At 48.4% G+C, this 21,004-nt stretch overlaps 1 protein-coding gene across 4 annotated transcripts in view; it reads right to left on the reverse strand.

The window, feature by feature from the left end:
* The window catches only part of MYH11 (myosin heavy chain 11), a 103,103-nt gene extending 82,936 nt beyond the window's left edge, over positions 1-20,167 (reverse strand). For all 4 annotated transcript variants that reach the window (XM_057750398.1, XM_057750397.1, XM_057750400.1 and 1 more), the window contains exons 1-2: positions 19,823-20,167; positions 12,004-12,160 (exon numbers count right to left, since the gene is read on the reverse strand). In XM_057750398.1, coding sequence (XP_057606381.1) covers positions 12,004-12,160; positions 19,823-20,167 — 502 coding nt within the window. The remainder of the gene's footprint in view (positions 1-12,003; positions 12,161-19,822) is intronic.
* Positions 20,168-21,004: the final 837 nt, after the last annotated feature.

Consider the following 21,004-nt stretch of genomic DNA (forward strand, 5'->3'; position numbering starts at 1 on the left):
ATTATATATTTATTTATTTGCTTACTTGACAAAACTGCTTTTAATGCTTCTCCTACTAGCCCTGAGTTCCTGAGGGCCAGGGCTGTGCCTGACCCTGGGGGCAGGGACCACGTGTGACACATAGTACGTACTCAGAAAACGATGGTTGACTTGAATCAGTCTCAACCAATCATTCTCTCTCTCTCTCTCTCTCTCTCTCTCTCTCTCTCTCTAATTTCTCTCCCAGAAAGGCAATTCACACTGAAGCCACGGTCAGCACTTCTCCCTGTATTCACATATTCACTCTACAAACAAGTCCAGAGCCCCTGCTGTGCACCAGGCACTGGAAACACAGCGTTTACTAAGACCTACTTAGCCTTTGCTTTCGAGAGCCTTAGGATCCAGCGTGGGGGGCAGACGGGGCCAAGAACTGAGGCGGGCAAATGCCACAATGTGTGTAGGCTCGAGGTGCAGCCGGAGGTAGAGCTGCTTTAATGCTCCCTGATCTCGAGACAGGATGTCTTAGCAGCTGAGCTGACAACTGAGCCCCATGAAGAAGCACGTGTAGGAATCCCCAGGGGGAGGAGGCTCCAAGGAGGCAGGACATCCCAAGCAGAGGGCCTGGGCCACAGCAGCTCACAGAGATGGGAAGGAGCACAGCACCGGCGCGGAGACCGCAGGGCTGAAGCCTGTGTCTCACCACTGCCTGAGCCTGGCTGAGCTGCCCGGCCTGGAGCCCTGCGGTCTGCCTCACCTCACACCCCAGCCCCAAACGTGCCTGGCTCCCCTCCTTCCCCCGGGCCTCGGCATCTAGCCTTGAATGAGCAGGTGTGCAAGGGGGCTTTCCAAGGACAGAAAGGGCTCCCCACGGCCTCCCCCGCGTCAGGCCTGAGACTCCCAGGAGACTCCCAGCTCCCCACAGACCAGCTATTTCGGCCTGGGCCCAACACCAGCTCGTGGTTTCTGGCTGCGGAGCCAGAGGCCTGAAGGATGACCATAAAAGGAGAAAATCACGCTGGGCCTGAGAGCAGACCTGGCCGGCTGCTTCCCTTCTGCCCTCCCACGCCCGGCTGCGGTGGGACCCCGGGGAGAGGGAGGTGGCCAGGCCCAAGTCCCCGCGGGGCCACGGCTCCCCCCAGCCAGGGAAGGCCGGAGCACCCGGGCTCCACTGAGTGCAGAAAGGCGGCTCCCTCCCTAATGCCACCCACGAAGGTGGATGCGAGGGTTCCAGACCCAAGGTCAGGGCTGGGCCTCCACTCTGGGCCCTGCCAGGTGACAGCTCAAGCCCTGCACTTGCCCTGCCTGGCACCGTGCTCCCCAGGCACTGTCCAAACCAGCCCGCACAGCCACCGGGGCAGGTGTCATCCTCATGGGACGAATGAGGAAACTGAGGCACAGGGAAGTGGGTGCTTTGAACCAGCTCAAAAGCGACGCCCTAAACCTCTGCCCTGCTGGTCCAGGCCTTCCACTCTCCATCCTCCACGTGGGGAGGAAGAGATTCTGGGTGGGCAGAGGTACTCTGAGAGCTTTGCGCGGGACCCCAACAGGACTCTTCCAGACCCACATGAAGCTCTGGCATCTTTCGTAGCGGAACTAGCCAGCTAAGGGGGCGTGGGTACAGGAAGACTAATATTCTCGTGCTGGCCTCCTGGGCCTCAGCTCCTGCCTCCACTCTCTGTGCCCTCCTCTTGGCTCCAGCCCCACAGCCTCCTGCATCCCATCAACTCCCTTGTTAAGCCCACATGTCACCTCGCAGGGGGGCCTCCCCTGCCCTCCCAGGTCCCAGGGTCCCCCGGCAGCTCCCTGGACCTCTCCCGTAACACACGCACGTGTGCTTTAATTTGATGCACATCTGCACCCCTCAGTACACTGTGCCCCCCACAACAGGCCCCCCCAGAGTGGGGCTTCAATCAACACTTCTGGGTGAAAAAAGGAACAGGGAGCCAGATTCTCTCTGAGGCTAGGAGGACACAGAGCGGGGAGGCTGGAGCACGCACAGTCCGAGAGGAACACGCCGTCACCAAGTGTCAGCTGGAGCTTCCCCAATCCACTCCCTTAAGCATATCTGCTTCTCCAACTCAATAGTTACTGCTTATTAAAAGAAACTAATTCTCCTTAGCTCTCTCCCATCTGTGTGAGACACCATGGGCAGTCCATTAAAGGCTCATCAGAATCAGATGATCCTTTTTCCTCATTTCCTGCCAAAGAACGTGATCTTCTCATGATAACTCAGAGGGCCAACCAGACGGGGCCAGACAGATGGAACCACCAGCAGCCCTCACGCCGCCAGGCCAGACGCTGAGCTGAGAGCTGCAGCAAAGTCTCCAAGAGGCAGAGAAGCATGCAACCAGTCCCCTCTGGGGATGTGTCGCAGGAACACAGTCTCAAGAGCAAAACAACTTGGACATTACTTCTGGGCTCCACATCTTGGGCAACTCAGAGCATCAGTTTCCTTACCAGAAAGGGATAAACACCCACACATTGCAAGGGCATGAAAGTGATGAAATGAGACTGGGTACACAAAGAGCTGAAAGGTACCCAAGGCCCATTCAAAAGCTCCATAATTGCTATTATCATCAGCTTTATGATTGCCACCATCTCTGTCCTCTACAACAGTGAGCCAGGGACGTGGTTACAGATGGCAGTGATTCCATCCCAGGAGAACAGGGTAGCAGGCCAAGTTCAACTCTTTCTAATTATAAGGCCAAAGCCAGTCACTTAGCCTTCTGGGGCCTCGGTTTCCTCATCTGTTAAATGGGGGTAACAGCACTACACTATCTACCATACTGCCTCAGAGGGAAGGTAAAACGTTTCCAGGGTGGCCAAAGGTGACTTGGCAGGTTTGACACTCAGCTTGGGGGCCAAGCCAGTTGGTGCTCTGAGCCTCAGTTTTTCTGGTCTGTCAAATGGGGAGGCTGTCCTGCAGGGGACTTGCAAGGGCCGAGGGATGCAGGATTTCTGGGGCAGTGAGCCCAGTGTGCATCGGTACCTTCCTGTCTCTGCCGAGTTTACAGAGCAGCCTCTGGGGAGCTGGGGGAGCATGAGCGAGCCCCCCACCAGGGCCTGCCGTCCGCGGCCAGAGGGTTCAGACTGAGTGCGAACTTGCAAAGCAGAGAGCGGAGTTTGGATCACTCCACTCCCACAGACTTCGCAGCTTGAAGAGGATTCAGCCAAGAGTTTGAGCTGATAAAGGTCTGTGGCTGTTGGGGTTTTTTTTTAATCCCCTGAGAACAGCCATTTGGTGCTAATTAGGTGAGGACATAACACTTACAGTGACAGAACCTGACGGCTCCTGTCATCCTCAGAATGAAATCCCACCTGCCTTTTCACACCCTCCCCGACCCGGGGTCCCACAGAGGGGAGGCAGGAGATCCAAAGTGGTTTTTGTCGGGAAAGCTTGGGTGATGTTTTCCCCACATGCATCACACTAATTTGCTGCAGTCACTAACGCCAGCTCCCCAAGTGCTGGGCCCTCGACACTAACACCCTGAGATGTGAGGAGACAGTCCCGTAGGACCAAACAATCTTCCGTGGGGCAGGAGGGGCCTGAGCAGCAGCTCAGCACCACCCACTGGTCCGGCAAGTCCCAGGCCTTGGAGTCTGATAAACCAAGTTAAAATCTGCTCTGACACTCATGTGTCAAGTTCTTCACCTCCCTGAGCCTCAGGTTCCCCAGCCATAAAATGGGACTAATAATAGCACCTGCCTCCAGCGTTGGATTATCTGACCAGTCATGTCAACATAGGCCCATGAGCACATGCCACATATGAAGGAAGGGAGGGAGGGAAAAGTAGGGAACATTTTTTTTTAAGGAACCAATATTTGCTATTTCTTAAAAACTATCACGGTACATATTATGGGAAAATTAAAAATCTTGTCAGCTTTCCTTACTTTATAGTTTAGTGTGTTTTTATTCTGGATTACATGTGTGGGCACTGTAATAGTTTCAGGGCTTAATTTTAATTAAGCCTATCCTAATCTGATCCTGTCCGCCTTGTGGGTTTGTGGGAAGGATGGACGGAGAATATTCCTGGAAAGCCCTGTACATATAGGAAGCATCCAGTAAAAATCCACTATCGCCATTATTGCTCCTTTGGAAAAGAAGGTGTGAGAGAATTTCCATCGAAAGACAGTGGGCTGAACACAGGCATTTAGCGCTCCTCCCTCCCAAACCTGACTAAAATGACAGTAAAGGGGTTTTTCAAAAACACAGGAAGCCGTTCAAATGAAAGGGAGAGTAGAGAACAGCAACGCAACCTGAGAAGCCAGCAAACAGGATGAATGATGACAGTCCCAGGAGAGACGTCTGAGCTGGCGGTGGGGAAAGCAGAGAAGCGGAGCTCCCTGCCTCCGGCCCAAACCTCAGTAAGTGGCAGCCCCGGGCCCTTGGGAAGGGGGCGGAGGACAAAAAAACATAAGGACTGGTTGAATACTGGTAGATACTCCAGATACCTTCTACACTCCCTGCAGCCAAGTGACTGCCCTTCCCATGGCCCACAGAAACGGGGCAGATTTATTCTCCGGAGAGGCAGAAATAGAGGGTCTCTGTCTTGGGGGACACCAGGAACCACACTGAAAGCAGGAGGATAACATGCAAGTTTCACCCCACAGTTTGAAACCCTTAGCTTCTTCTCCACTAGACCCTCAAAATGATGGTAGGCAGATCTTTACTCTCCAGGCAGAAGATTGCACAAGTCCTCTCTGAAGAATCTCATCAGCCCAAGAGAAAAGACTGAAAGATATATCAGAAGTGCCCCGGGGACTTCCCTGGTGGTGCAGTGGATAAGACTCCGTGCTCCCAAAGCAGGGGACCCGGGTTTGACCCTGGTCAGGAAACTAGATCCCGCATCCATGCCACAACTAATAGTTCACATGCCTCAACTAAGGAGCTCTGGAGCTGCAACAAAGACCCAGCACAATCAAATAAATAAATAAATATTAAAAAAAAAAAGAAGTGCGCCAATGGAATAGCCCAGCTTCACCGTCCTATAACCGAGCTCATTACCAGCAAGCTCCTCCTGCAAGCACAGGGCTGCCATCAACTTTCCGGTGCCCATGCATTAAAGCATCCCAGAAGAATGGACAGCCATTAATTCACCAGGCATCTGAAGAAAGCCATTAATGAGACAAACGTAAATTAAAACAAATAAGCAAGAAAATATGCTTCTTGGAGGAAATAGAGACCTACACGTGAAGAAGTACCCTCCAAGAAAAGGGACATCACATCCATGGGAAAAGAATGCTATAAGAAAGAGACATTCGAGAAACAAAGTTCTTAGAAATTTTTTTTTAAAAATGATAGCAGTATTTAAAACTCAGTGGAAGGTTCATAAGATAAAGTTGAGGTAACTGTCCAGAAAATTTTAAAGATATGGAGAGAAAGACAAGAAAAAGATGAAAATGATGAAAACGATCTAGGAATTCCATTATGGAAATAAGAAAAAGTGTAGAAAGAAACAGAATGGAGAATACAAAGAGAAAGAAATCATTAAGGACATAATTCATAAAAATTTCCCAGAATTTAAGGACATGAGTTTATAGATTATGAGGGTCCACTCAGTCTCCAGCACAACAGCTGAAAACAGACCCATGCACATCCCATCATCATGAACAGGGGGATAAAGAAGAATCAAAACAACAACAACAACAAAATGGTCACATACAAAAGATTAAGAATCAGATTGGCTTTTATCTTCTCAAAAATAAAACTGAATCTCAACATTAATGAAGCAATGTCTTAAACATTCTGAAAGAAAAACTGTTTCTTTCTTAAAAATATAAATCCAGCTAAGCTATCCCTCAAATATTAGAGAAGCATCAAGACTTTTGGATACATAAGATCTCAATTTGTCTCACATACATCCTTTCTTGAGAAGCTACTAGAGAAAGTACTCCATTTAAAGAGGGAGTAAGTTAAGGACGAAGAAGACATGAAACTAAGAAACAAAGAATCCACCATGAGAGCAATGAAGGGAGTTCCAAGGATGATAAACAAGATCCCAAATGTCAGCTACCAGTCACAGAGGGTAGCCAGCGCAGGTCAGAAGTCTCCAGTAGCAGTCATTTTCAAGTTTCCTTGAAACCGAAGCTATCAATAGGATCTTGAACACATACCCAGATACATTAATAGGAGATTAACACATTTTGAAGGAGAATTTGGGGTAGAATTAGTGATTAAGTACATAGATAACCAAATTAGAAAAAAAAGGCAATTAGTAACTCCAGGGAAAAGAATAAATTGTGCAGCAAAAGTAATCGCAATACAGTGCAGAGCTCAGCTGTGAATAAGATCTACACAATCATAATAATGTAAACTCTGAATATAGCTCTCATCAAAATTAATATAAAACCATATTGGGGGACTTCCCTGGTGGCGCAGTGGTTAAGAATTCGCCTGCCAAGGCAGGGGACATGGGTTCGAGCCCTGCTCTGGGAAGATCCTATGTGCCGTGGAGCAACTAAGCCCGTGTGCCACAACTACTGAGCCTGCGCTCTAGAGCCCGCAAGCCACGACTATTGAGCCCACATGCCACAACTACTGAAGCCCATGCGCCTAGAGCCTGCGCTCCACAACAAGAGAAGCCACCACAAAGAGAAGCCCCAGCAACGCAACGAAGAGTAGCCCGCGCCCACCACAGCTGGAGAAAGCCTGCACGCAGCAATGAAGACCTAACACAGCCAATAAATTAGTTAATTAATTAATTTTAAAAAAACCATATTGGGAGTCTTTGAGATGGTGTGTGTGTGCGTTTGTGTTGGGAGGAGGTAGCAGGGACAAAGCAAGGGGGTGATTGAGCTAAATCCTCGTGTTCCATGACGAAAAGCCAATAGGTAATGCCTAAGACTGAGGGGAAAAATTGAGATATCTGCAACATACTCAAGTTTCTTAGAGATTACAGAAGTAAATATCCAAAAGTCGGTTAAGAGTTGATCACGGTCACGCCTGGAGAGGGGAAATTAGAGAAGCAACAAAGGATGGCTATTTTTCCTAACAAACCTCAAGAAATCAACTCTAAATCATCTTCACATATACCTCCAGTAAAAATAAAAAATAAAAATGTAAAAAAGGAACAAGGAATCCCTTTGGGCATGTAATACTCTAGCAGCATGTAGAACAGTGCATATGGAATGTTACTACCTGTGGGGAAAACTTGGGGAAAGGGAAATAGATATGTATCTTCACACACGTGCAGAAAATATCTCTAGGAGAATATTAATAAACTAGAAACCATGGTTGTCTCTGGGGAGGCAGACTGAGTCTAGTGCACAAGGGTTGAAAGGCAGAATTTTCAGCTTTAGAATTTGAATCTATCATCTCTTCAAAAACAAACCAAAAAAAAAAAATTGGGAAATGTAAAAAGCAAACACGATACCATTTACAAATATACATATTGGGTTGGCCAAAAAGTTTACAGAAAACCTCGAATGAATTTTTGGCCAACCCAATACACAGGATGCATTTTTAAATGCCTAATTCTCTTATCCTCTTCTCCCCCAAGGGGCTTGGCTTCCTTTCAGGAGGGGGTTGCCAGTGAATCATGTCTTAGAAATCCCTGCCCATGTTCCCAACTCCCTGTTACTATTCTCAGCTGGAATGCCATCCCAGCTCCCTGTCATCCCAGCTCCCCTGTCATCCCAGCTCCCCTCCCCCCTCTTAGTAAACCATCAAGGCTTCTTTAACTCCCCATCTCTCTTGGACAACCCACCCCACTCATCCTGATCTTGGTCAGTTCTTTTCTTTGAACAACTCTAAGAGCTCTTCCTTCATTCATTACAAATATTAACTCCGCAGCTACTCCATGCCAGGCACCAGCAAACAGGCCACAGGTTCAATGATGAGCAGGTGGGCAAGGATGGAGTTTGTGGGGTTTATGGAGTTTAGGGGTCCTTGGGAACTTCAGCACCTGTGCGACACATTTTAGTTTCATTCTGTATTCAGTGAATGTGTTCTCCATCCCTTCCCAACCCCACCTCTTCACACTCTACCCTGTTCCACAGAGGACTTGAGGAGGAAGCCGCAGCTCCTAGCTTGACGTCTCCAACAACACAGAAAGTTCAGCATGACTCCAGCCCAGTGACTGCACAGCCTGGGACAGCAACATTCACCAACAGAGTCACAAACTGGGCCCACGTGATCCTTCACGAAAACCAAATTCCCACTTTATAAAGAAAAAAACAGATTTTCCCAAGCTTACACTTTTCTCCTTGATTTTTTTTTTTTTTTTTTTTGGGGATTTTTTTCAATTGGAGTCATCGCTGATTTGCTAAAAAGTACCAGGCAAGGCTAAAACGAATGCATGCATAGCAGCTAGTGATTAACATTTCATCGAAAAAGAGCTCATCTTTCATGGGTCTGTGCGCTCACAGTTGTCATTTTCTCTTGAGGTTTAAAATTTCTAGGTAGTTTTATATTTCACTATATAATTTTGTGTTAAAATATAGAGCTTACGGACTTCCCTGGTGGTGCAGTGGTTAAGAATCTGCCTGCCAAGGCAGGGGACATGGGTTTGATCCCTGGTCCAGGAAGATCCCACATGCTGCGGAGCAACTAAGCCCGTGCACCACAACTACTGAGCCTGTGCGCCTAGAGCCTGTGCTCCACAACAAGAGAAGCCACCGCACTGAGAAGCCCATGTGCCGCAGCGAAGACCCAATGCAGAAAATAAATAAAAAAATAAATGATAAATAAATAAATAAATAAATGAAATGAAAAAAATATATATAGCACCTAAAAGGAATGAAATGTATTAGCTCCGAGGATCCTCTTATGGAGTATAACATTGCCCCGTGGATGGGAAGCTGTCTAGGGAGGCAGCAGTTATCACAACACAAAAATATTCTTCAATGAGTCAACTATTTAGGAAATCCGACCCCACTAAAGCATCTTTCTCTGGTCTGCATCACTGCAGCCCACTAACTCAAAGGCTTCACCGTGCCAACTACTGGGTGTCGATATCCATCGTCTTGATACAAACACAAAACAAAGTGGCTGCTCTGCAAAACTGATGATTTCCCTGAAGGTGCAGTGTCACAAGTTGGTGACCTTTGAAAGGCCACAAAAGAAGTTAGATCAATTCACAACCAAATATCAGAGAGTCATCAGGAAAGATGACACAACAGGAACTTTGAGAGACTATGCTAAACACCAAATAAGCAAAAGCCTTTGGCAAAAGTGGTGATCTCTCCAATAAGTCTGCAAAAATTACCCTCTTATCCCACACTGCAGAAATCAAGCATGACATGAAGAACGGTATCTTATGCTTTCACATGGCTCTGTCCAAAAAAAAGTGAAGGCAAGAAAATCCAACCCTGAGTTAATTTTCTACTCAATCTAAGAAATAGCATCTAGCTGCAATTACCACCAAATTCCTATCACTTGTAAAATAAATAAGCCTATGTTCATAATTTGCAATGTCATTTTGCAAGCACGTCAAACCCTCTACCCCCTTAATCTACCATGCCTATTTTAAGTGATTTTTTTCTGGAGCCAATTATTTTCAGATAGTCAAAACCTCCTTCATTTCATGCCATCCAGTTCAGTTAGCACATGAAAGGTTAACACTGGTGATCTCTGTGTGATAGAATTATGGGCGCTGATACATTCTCTTTTGCTTAAATATATGTTTTAATTTTTCTAGAATGAATATATAAGATTAAAGTTTGGGGTTTTTTTAAAGTTACACATATATATTTTAAGAGCACTGTGGCAGTGTTTAGCTGTCATGCCCTCTTCCCCTTTGCTAATGAAATTTTCTTTCATTCTGGTATTCAGATAAAATGTGCTTAGTGGGTGCTCCCTCAGTTCCAGGAAAGAACCAGGAACAGTCCAAACCAATGATAAATGTTCCAGTCCTCTTTGCCAATGATTGGTTTAGAGGTTGTCATGTGACCAAATTTTAGCCAATCAGACACAAGGGATGCTTGCTTAGGAGTTTCTGGAAAAGGTTTTCCTCTCTGATAAAAAAGAGACATAGGAAAAAGAACCTAACCCTCCCCTTCCTTCATGCTTTTGGATATTATTACATGAGGATGTGATGTCTGGAGCTATGGCTGCTATCTTATAACCATGAGGAAGGACCCAAGAAAATCCCGGAGAAGTCTGGTTTTCAGCTGCTGAATTAACTCAGCCTGAAATCATCAATCTCTAGACTACTTATTATGTGAGGTAATAAATTCCTGTTGTTAAAGCCACTTTAATTGATTGCTATGTTTCTTGCAAGCAAAAGCACCCCAAATGATACAAATAGTATAATTTTGTGACCAAAGAGGTGTGTGAACCACCATTTTATACTTTTCCATCAAGGGAGACCACAAAGGATTTTTTTTTTCCCACAAAGACACATACCTAACTCCAAGAGTCATCACTTTACAACCTGAGATTGTATCTCCACAATGGTCTTTGCAAGGCTCCATATTCTGGTCTTTGGAAGTAATGGTAGTCCCGTGTCTGGAGTGGTCCAGCTTGAGTCATACCTGTGGGGTTTGGCTAACCCTGTCAGTAACTTGGGAAACTTCTGCCTGAGCCCCTCTACCTTGGAGAGGTATATCTGCTAGGCACACCTGGATCCCTGCTCTCAGGAGCTTCTAGAGCTGGGTTCCTTTCAATTCCCAACCCAGAATGTTCTTGGAGGAAGCTCTTCCAGGGATTGCAAAGTCAAACACAGGGGCCAGGCAGTGAACACAAGCAAGTGCACCAGGCCAGGTGAGGACGGGGGAACGGCTCTAAAGGGGCAGCTGACAGATGGGAGCACATGTTGCCAGATGTTCTAATACTTTCAAGAGAACCTAGAAATCTCTAAATTTTTTTATGTACAATCTCTAAATTTTTAAAAGTTGGCAACAAATTTAAGTATCCTTAAAACTCCACGTGGACCAAACCAAACTTATCTGACGGCTGGATCCAGCCTACCAGCTACCAGCTTACAACCTCTAGACCCGGGGTCGCTGCTGGTCCGTGGCCTGTTAGGAAGTGGGCGAGTAGGAGGCAAGCAGTGGGTGAGCAGGCGAAGCTTCATCTGCTGCTCCCCATCGCTCGCATGACTGCCTGAGCCACGCCCACCCCCCGCCCCCTGCCCCAGTCCGTGGAAACGCTGTTTTCCAGGAAACCGGTCCCTGGTGCCAAAAAGGTTGGGGACCGCTGCTCTAGACTGTTCATACCTAAAAATCACATAACAATGGTGCACAGCTTTAAAACTGCCACCGCTCTTTTCTGCTGCCCGTCCCCAAGTGTAAGCACAGCAGAACTCCTGTATCTCAAGACCAGGTTTTCCTTTTATGGGAGGAGACTTGAGGGAACTTTCTGGAACTATTTCCCATCTTGGTCTGGGTGGTGATTATATGACTGTAGACATGTAACAATTGATTTTAGGCTGGACACTGAGTTTGCACACGTTTTGCATTCTACTGTATGTATGTTCTACTTAAGTAAAAGTTGTTAATGATGGTAATAATAATACCACATAAACATGGAGGTAACAGGCAGAGGTCTCCAGTGTGGAAAAGCCTGCTTTACAATCTTCACAACAAGCTGCGAGATGGATCCTATCACTCCCTTTCACAGATGAGGAAAATGAGGCTGGAGAGGAAAAGACATCCGCCCAGGATCCCGCAGGGTGTGAGTGACAGCTGGTTGCAAACCCAGATCTGCTTGGGTCAGCCCCAGGCCTGTTCCCCACCCTCTTCCCTTCCCAGGTGAGATCATCCTACCATTTTCCAGACAACTGGCCTGCCCAGGGCCTCGGGCTGCTGGGGGGATGGCGAGCTTTGGAGCAGAAGCCCCAGCGGCCCGTATTTACCCAAGCTATCTGCCCTCCCTCGCCCTCCCGGGCCTCAGACACAGATGTTCGGCTTGCTTTTTCCCTTTTTCAGTCACAGCCCTCCTGTCGCCCAGCGCTGCCTGCCAAACTCCACATTCTTGGCGAGAACTGCAGTCAGGCAGGACAGGAGGGGCCTGGGGAGTGACTGCATGCAGCCCCGGTGGGCTCCCTGGGGGAGAGGAGTTCCGTGCACCCGCGGGCGGCTCACCTTGCAGCATGCTCCGGTAGGCCGTGTCAGCGATGGCGTAGATGTGGGGCGGCATCTCGTGCCGCTTCTTGCCCTTGTACATCTCAATGATCTTCTCCGAGTAGATGGGCAGCTGCTTGTAGGGGTTCACCACCACGCAGAAAAGGCCCGAATACGTCTGCCAAACAGAGAGCCCAGCTTACTTCCAGAGCCCGGCAGGGATGAGACCGCAGACATCCAGCCCGTGGGGTCCGGCCATGAGAACACCCACCACGGCCTGCACTGTCTGAGCACCACTGCGTGCATTTTCTCACTTCATCCTCACAGTGGCAGCCTTAGACAGGTGCTCTCAGAGTCTCATTTTAGAGATGGGGAAACTGAGGCTCAGAGTCCTAGTGGGAACCTCTCAGCATCCCTGACTCTGGATATAGGGGAAGAGGAGCAAGGGGCAAGACTGGATTTCTAGGGCACCTGTCTTATAGTTTATAACTGTGTGGTTTTAAACAGTTCCAGGTTCAGATCCCAGCTCCGCTACCACCTGCTGTCACTTCATCTCCCTGAGCTTCACAGGCTTAAATAACATCTACTGTTTCTTGAGCACCTACTATGTGCCAGCCACTGAGCTAAGCACTTCACAGACATCCTCTTCTTTAATCCTCACATCCACCCTGTGACAGAGATACTACGATTTCCCTGCTGCCCATGTGACAGATGAGGAAACAGGCTCGGTGAGGTTATCACCAGGTCACAAAGCTGCTGGGGAATTTGGAACTAAAATCACAACTGCTTAACCCAGAGCTCACACTCTTGACCATGAAGAAGGACATGCTCCCTCATCTGTAAAATGGGGTAAACACAGCTGTCCTTAAATAGGCATGGTACTGACATGTCACAACCCGGATGAACCTTGGAAACATACTGAATGAAAAGTCAGACAAAGAAGGTCATGTATCACACAGTTCCATTTATATGAAATGTCCAGAACAGGCAAATCCACAGAGACAGAAAACAGATCCACTGGAGGGACAGGGGAATGGCAGTGACCGCTAGTTGGAATGGGTTTCTTTTGGGGGTTATAAAAATGTTCCGGAACTACACAGTGGTGATAGCACTACATCGTGAATGTATTAATGCCACTGAATTGTTTCCTTTAAACTGGTTAATACGGTGAATTTTATGTCACATGGATTTTACCGCAATTAAAAAACAAAAAAGTTGGGAATTCCCTGGCAGTCCAAAGGTTAGCACTCGGCACTTTCACTCCTGGGGCCCAGGTCCAACCCTGCTCGGGGAACTAAGATCCTACAAGCCACGCAGCATGGCCGAAAAAATAAAGTAATTAATTTTAAAAAATTGTCCTGCCCTACCAAGTGCAGGGGAGTGTATGAAAATGATCAGAACCGGGGAAGGGTGTGAAGATGCTCGAACGCTCCACCGTGCTCTGTGCGGGGGCGGCGCTGTCCTGGTTACCACAGTTCCCTACTGTACCTCAGCCTTTCCCACAGGGCTGAGGTCACAGCCCAGGAGACAGGGGCCAACCTGTCCCACAGGAACTGCTTTTCCAAATGATAACATCAGTGCTGCCCGAGGCTCTGACGGCCATGAAGCATATCTTCCCTCCAACTCCCCCAAGAAGTGACTAAAGGAGGAGGAGCAGATATTCCATCCCTGGGTTACATTCAGAGCAAAGCAAACACCAGAGAGGTTAAGCAACTTGACCAAAGTCACCCAGCAAGACCCTGGCCGCACCGAGCCCCACTCAGCCCACCCTGGGGCCTGGGCACTGTCCATTAGGCCGTGGACCTATCCCTGTCCTGCAGAAACAATTGATCATTTGTTCATTTACTCATTCCTTCATTCCATGTGTGTGCCCTAGACACTGTGCAAGGCTCTGGGATTACAGTGGAAGACAAAACACGCAAGGTCCTGCACACAAAGGGCTTTCAGTCCCGGGGGCAGCTGGTTGGAGAGTGGGAGGCTCCCTCCAGGGCTCCGTCCGCAAAGTGACAGGATGATGCGAGTTGCACCGGGTGGGGGGAGAAGGATACTCCTGAAAAGGTACAGGACTGGCACAGGAGGGAGGAAGTAATCTCCCAGGTCCTCACCACTCCCCAAAAAGGGCAAGAATGAAGTCAACATAAGGCCTATCTAAACATCCATCAGCCATTTATTGAGCATCTACTGTCTACCAGGTCTGTTGTTAGATGCTGGAGGCAAAGAAGTCAATGATCACTCCTGCCCTCAAAAAGCCCCCAGATCAGAAGGGAGACAAGGATGTTAAAAAAAAACATAAGAAAAGGGTGGAGCCCAGGGGATTATGGGAGCAAGGAAGCGAGGGCCCTGACTCACGTGGGGACTGCTCAGAGAAGCTTCAGCAGGGAGGTACTCGCTGCACTCAGACTTAACAGATAAGGGCCTAACCAGCTCAGGTATACAGTGGGTGCTCACTAAATGCCTGCTAAGTGAATGCCTGAGGAGTGAGTTAATTACACAGCTTCCCCAGAGCAGGAGCAGTGCTGCCTTCATCGCTGTGACCCGGGGCCTGGCACTGGGCCGCACCTAGTAGGTGCTCAGTAGACCTTCGTTGAGCAGGTGGCACAGCTGTTCCAGGGCAGGGCCTGTGTGTCCTGTTCATCTGTGTCCTGGTCCCCAGCTGAGGGCCTCCATGGAGTAAGTGCCCAATAAACGATTGATCATTTGAATGAAGGTCAACCAAGCTCTACCTCCTCTTCAGGCCTCAACTCCACCTCCAGCTCCTCCCAGGCTGTGCCCACTGCCGCTGCCAGGTCCTTTTTAGAAAGTGTCATTTAAAACCCAAACCATCCCCTCCAGGGACCTGGAAGCAGTAAAGGGCAGTGGTTAAGGGTATAGAATTGACTATCAGGGACTTGTTAGAACTCTCATTCTGCTACTTCTTGGCTGTGTGACCATGGGCAAGTCTCTTAGCTTCTCTGAGCCTCAGTTATCCTCATCTGCAAAACGGGCAGGTGTAATAGCAGCTCCTTCATTGGTTTGTTGTGAGATAGCTCTCGTGAAGCATTTGCATAGTGCCTGGTATGAAATAGGGGCTCAATAAATGTTAGTGACCATCCAATGCTCCCTTTGTTTCATAATGATGAAAACCTTGCCACTTTGGAAACTTCACATGTAATGTCCCCTCTCCCTGGAACACTTTCCCCTGATCTTCCCAAAGTCATTTGCACCTGCTCTTTCAGGGCTCAGCCTACATGTCCCTCCTAGACTGCGAGCTGCACACCATTGTATCTCCAGCACCCAGCCCAGGGCCAGGCATATAGCAGACACTCAGTAAATAGGTGCTGAATAAAAGAGAGAAGGGAGGGAAGGAGGGAGGGAGGGAGGAAGGGAGGGAGGAGGGAGGAGGGAGGGAGGAGGGAGAGAGGGAGGAGGGAAGAAGGAAGGAGGAAGGAAGGAAGTTTAAAGAGGGAGAGAGGAAGGAGAGAAGGAAGGAAAAAAGGGAGGGAGGGTGGGAGGGAGGGAAGCATGGCTTTCCCAACTCCATCATCAGCTTCTGAAGGAGAAATATCACCTTCTTCCTGTTTGCCTAGGACACCTCCTGGTGCTGTGTACACAGCAAGCACTTAATCCATGCTTCCAGGCAGATCTGAATCTCTGTCCAGTTCAGCACATCTTTCCAGGGCACAGTGGCCCATCAGGAAGGGCTGGGCAGGCAGTAGCACACCCCACATAGAAGCTGGGCTTCAGAATCTGGAGGTTCAGTCTCCATTGTTCCAACTTGGTTGATCTCACCTGACTCAGCCCACCTGCACTTGGCTGTGTTTCTGCCTTCCCATCCCCACGAGCCCCTTTCCAGCTGGTCAAGTTCAGAAGTTTCAACGTCCCTCCCTCCCATGTCCTAGCTGGCATCTCAGGGCCCTGTGCCACCAGCAGGTCCCAGCTGCAGGCCTAGGGTTTCCCTCTTGTGACCGTATTAGGAAGCGACTCCACTTTTTCCCTAACACTTTATATGGTCAGCTGTGGAGCCCTGAGCTTCCAAGGCCTCCCACGAACAGTGGGGGAAGGTGGAAGAGATGCAGCCCTTAAGTCACAGAGGCTCTGGTTGCCTTGCCCTCGCTGCCTGTGTGACTTGAGCAAAAGGCCAAGCCCCTGAGCCTCTTTCTCCCCATCTATAAAACAATGGACAACCACAGTTTCTTTACTAGGCTGTATGCAATGTCATGGCTTTCTGAACATGCATCCTAGAGACAGACCTGGTCCACCATGAATGTGATCTGCTACAGCCTTGATTTTAATGGCAAAAAAGACTAGAAACGACCTAAACATCCGTCAATGGGAGGCTGGCTCAATAATTATGGCATGCTGCCCTTAAAAAGAATACATGTATATGTATACAAATATACATATATTTGCCTCTATATGTATAGAATATTGCTGGAAGGCTACATAAGGAATTGGTGACCATGGTTTCTCTAAGGAAAGGAACCAGAAACTGGGGGATGGAGATGAAAGGAAAAATTCTAAAATAGCCTTATATACTATTTTATTTAATATTTGCATGTGTTGTCTATTCAAAAAAATGTTTTAAGTCTGAGTGGACAGACAGTTGTGAACAGACACAAGAAAAAGCCAGAAATAAATAAATAAGAAATTCCCCATTTCCCCCTCCCCCAGACCCTGGCAACAACCATGCTACTCTCTGATTCTCTGAGTCTGACTATTTTAGACTCTCATATAAATGGGACCCTGCAGGACTGGCCCCTCTCTGTCTGGCTTGTTTCACTTATGAAATAAGCCCTCCAGGTTCGTCCATGTTGTTGCAAATGGCAGGGTTTCCTTCTGTTTTAAAGCAGGGTTATTACATGGCGCGGTGTATTTACCACCTTTCCTTCATCCATTCATCGCTGTAGAATCTGTGTTACGTATCTGCACCCAGCTCAAGTGTCCCTCATCTCCCTCCCCTCAACTATCAAGCAGCCTCGGGGCGAGGACCGGGCCCTGTGACTCTCAGCATCCCACAGAGAGGGAAGCAGGGCGCCAAGAGCACTTAACGGTCAGGCGAGGGTCTGACCCGGTCCCTTCCCGGGCAAGTCACGTCACCTCTCTGCCTCGGTCACTTCCTGTGCAGGCTGGAAGTGAGCTTCGCCCTCATTAGAGAGCTGGGAAGGACTTGGGACAAGAGCCAGTACGGACAAGGCCCACATCTTCACTGGGCTCCCTCTGCCTGAAACCCTTGTCCCATCCCTCAGCCAGACACCAGGGACAGAGCCGACTGCTGAGCGGTCATGAGAAATCCCAGGCAGAGAGAACCCAGCCAAGAACAACATCCAGGAGAATAAGGGAGTGCTGGGCCAGTAATCAGAGCCACAGGCATGCCCACGTGTGCCATCAATGGTCTGCGGCAGCTCAGCCAAAAACCCGTGTCTCTAGGATTAGGAGATGGGACCCTCTGGCTTTTACTTTTGGTAGACCCAAGAGGACAAGCCGTCTGCCAGGACCTAAGCAAAAGTGCCTTGTTTGAGATAAGCCTTGCAGAATGAAGAGAAAGTTCTCTTCTTTACCAAGGACAAAGTCAGGCACGGCCAGCTGCCTGAGCATCACCTGCCACCCACCTGTAACCAGGGCCACGCCTTCCACTATCACATGCTGGGTGCATAACTTCCCCACCCGTCCTCCTTTATCTCCTCCGTTTCTATTTAAGTGATTAAATTGACCAGAAAGGAACAAGACAGGAGTAGGCGCGTGGTCATAAGACTGCAAGGCTTTTCATCTAATCTGTCCAGAGAAGCATAGCAGGAATTTGAAGATTTGATTCATTTTTTAATCTGCTGTCAGAAGATAGTCTGAGTCTTGGGACCTTCATAAGCCCCTCATTTTTCCTGATTTCTTTTTTGGGCTCAAACATCTGAGTCAGAGGACAGCAGGCGAGATTCCTATCCAGGCCCGTCCTTGACCTCCCTGGATGAAGATGACTCATCTTGGATAGGAGACTCTCAGGAGCCCAGTTCCCCTCCAGCTCCATGTAGACTGGTGCCCTTAGAAATATCCACTCTGTACCAACAGCTGCAGGTTGGTAATGCTTCCAAACAGGGAGCAGTGTGGACAAAAGAGACCTGCCCTGCTTAGCTAGGGAGCGTCCTAGTCAGACTGTCCTTAGAGGGTCATCAGCACTCGGAGCCTCAGCTTTCTCGTCTGTAGGATGGGGCGAGCATATTTCATTCCGTGGATGTTGTGTTGATTAAATGAGATAAAGAGGCCTTTACAGAATTAGGAATTGCTACCCCCTCCCCCCTTAGCTCTTAACTGTCCATAAGAAGAGTAGATAATTAATTATGGTACATCCATGGGCTAAATCACAAAGCCCATAAAGGGGCATTTGGAGGTTATGACTGACCAGTAGGGATCCTCATCACTGACTTGTACATGCAAAGAAGAGCAGGTCCCCGGCCTGGGTGCACAGGCTTTTCAATATGTAAACACACACTATTCTCACAAGGAAACACCGGGAATGCACTGACATCTTATCAGCTGTTATCTTTGGGGGGGGGGGAGGGGAGGGCTGATTTTTGTGCTTGCTATCTTTTCTGAATTTTCCAAATCTTCTGGAATGAATGTTCCTTATTTTCCTAATTAGGAAAAAAAATCTGCAGGACATTTTTAGAGATGACAAGTGGGGTTTGTAATTTTCACACAGCAAAACATAAAGGGCAGGACCAGAAGGGCCTAAAGATGGAGGTGACTGTTTCCATAAGTTTGCAAAGAATCTAAGAACATCTGCCTGGCAATAACAAAAATGACCATAACAGCAACAAAAGAGATAAAAACAACACCTAGCATGTTGAGTGCCTATAGCATGCCAGGAGGCATGCCAAGTACTTCCTTTTCAGAGTAACCCACTCTATGAGGCTGGTACGATTCTTGTGTTCATTTTACAGAGAAGGAAACAAAATTTCAGAGAAATTAGATAATTTGCTCCAGGGATTAACTCTTTCTGCGAAGAAAGATAGACAAAGCCTGGACTGGGGGACTCTCTGCCCACCAGCCTGACCTAATGGGGCTACCATGTCCTTCTATATCGTGGAGAGCTGGTCCACCCCACAAGCAACCTGTACCCCTGAGTCACACATCATCTAGTCCAGACTGTCCAACAGAATTCTCTGCAATGATGGGAATGTTCTAGACCTGTGCTGTCACAGGTACACAGCAGCCACTAGGCACAGGTGGCTGTTGGGCATTTGACATGTAGCCAGTACAACTGAAGAAGTGAACTTTTAAGTACTGATGTTTAACTATATCTAAATTTAGGTAGCCACATGCGGCTGGTGGCTACCATACCGGACAGTGCGGCTCTACTCCACTCTGATCTGCACAGTCGACCCAGAGGAATCCAGGTCCGACCCAGGCATTCCCATTTGTGACAGGGAAGCCCTCCACCAAACCTTGCCAAGATCCTCATGTCTCCTAGCTACCTGGCTGCCAGGATGGACCGGCCTTCCCTAGGAGGTTAAGAGCTCTCCTTTATTTCCAAGATGGAGGAAGAGCAGGGTACTAACTACTTCACTGAAATCTGTTGAACACTGGCCATGCGCCTATGTGATCCCGTGGAATCTTTGGATCTCCTTTACGTGGGGAGGGTGATTGTTCCCATTTTGCAGATGGGAAAACTGAGGCTTCAATGTCATGGAACTAGGTAGGGCAGTGTGTATGGAAGCCTAGGTCTGAACAATTCCACGCCACCCTGCAGCCTCCTTCAATGAAAACTTCAGCCTTGCAACCTGCACCCCAAAGACATCTCCAAGCCTCTCCCTTGCCTCAGAGGTGCAGGAAGCCAGCAAGAAGGGACCCACTGCTCCAAGATACTCACGTATATGAGTCCTGAGAAGTACCTCTCCCTCAGGTTGTGCAGCACGGAGGCTTCATTGAGGCACGTCAGCTCTGCCATGTCCTCCACCTTGGAGAACTTGGGCGGGTTCATCTTCTGGATGTCATCTTTGCTGACCGAGACCTTCTTGCCATTCTCCACCAGCTCCACAATTACCTCATCCCCCTTCTCCTCCTTGATGCTGGCCGCCTCGAAGCCCTGCTTCTCCGAAGGGACCCATACTAGCCTCTTGGCGGCCCAGTCAGCTTGGGCCAGTGGGTTGTTGATGAAGTTTTTGTCCACAAAGAGGAACTTCTCATCATCACTAAGCTGGTCCTTCTGTGCCATGGTGCCTGGTTGGTCCCCTGGGGGATAAGGCAACAGGGTCAAAATTAGGCCAGAATCAAGCTCTAAAGACAGATAAAGCCCTCACCTCGCTGTGTCTGGGAACGCAGTCTGCAGAAACATTCCACAAAGCACAAGGGTGTTCCCTGCAGGATAGTTTATGTTGTCAAAAAATGGAAACAACTCAAAGGTTCTTCAGAAAAGGATCCGCATCACTGCCTGTTGCCCATCAGCATGGCGTGGGTACGTAAACCATGATATTTTCATACAATGAAATGCCATTGGGGTTAAGATGCAAGAAGTATGTCTAGGTGTGTTGACTTAGGAAGATATCCAAGTCTTATAGTTTACTGTAAAAACAAAAGGGGGACCGTCAAATGGTTAAACACAGAGTTATCATATGATCCAACAATCCCATGCTAGGTATACACCCAAGAGAAACAAAAACATACCTCCACAGAACAACTCATAGGCGAGGGCTTCCCTGGTGGCACAGTGGTTAAGAATCTGCCTGCCAATGCAGGGGACACAGGTTTGATCCCTGGTCTGGGAAGATCCCACATGCCACAGAACAACGAAGCCCACAAGCCACAACTAATGAGCCCACATGCCACAACTACTGAAGCCCAAGCACCTAGAGCACACACTCCGCAACAAGAGAAACCACAGCACTGAGAAGCCCTCACACCACTACAAAGAGTAGCCCCCGCTCACCACAACTAGAGAGGGCCCTGCGTAGCTAATAAATTAATTAATTTTTTTTAAAAAAGAACTCACAGGCAAATGTTCATAGAAGCATTATTCTTAATAGCCAAAAAGTGTAAAAAGAAAAAAACCCAA

The sequence above is a fragment of the Hippopotamus amphibius genome, chromosome 9 (assembly GCF_030028045.1).
Source record: "Hippopotamus amphibius kiboko isolate mHipAmp2 chromosome 9, mHipAmp2.hap2, whole genome shotgun sequence".
Classification (NCBI taxonomy): Eukaryota; Metazoa; Chordata; class Mammalia; order Artiodactyla; family Hippopotamidae; genus Hippopotamus; species Hippopotamus amphibius.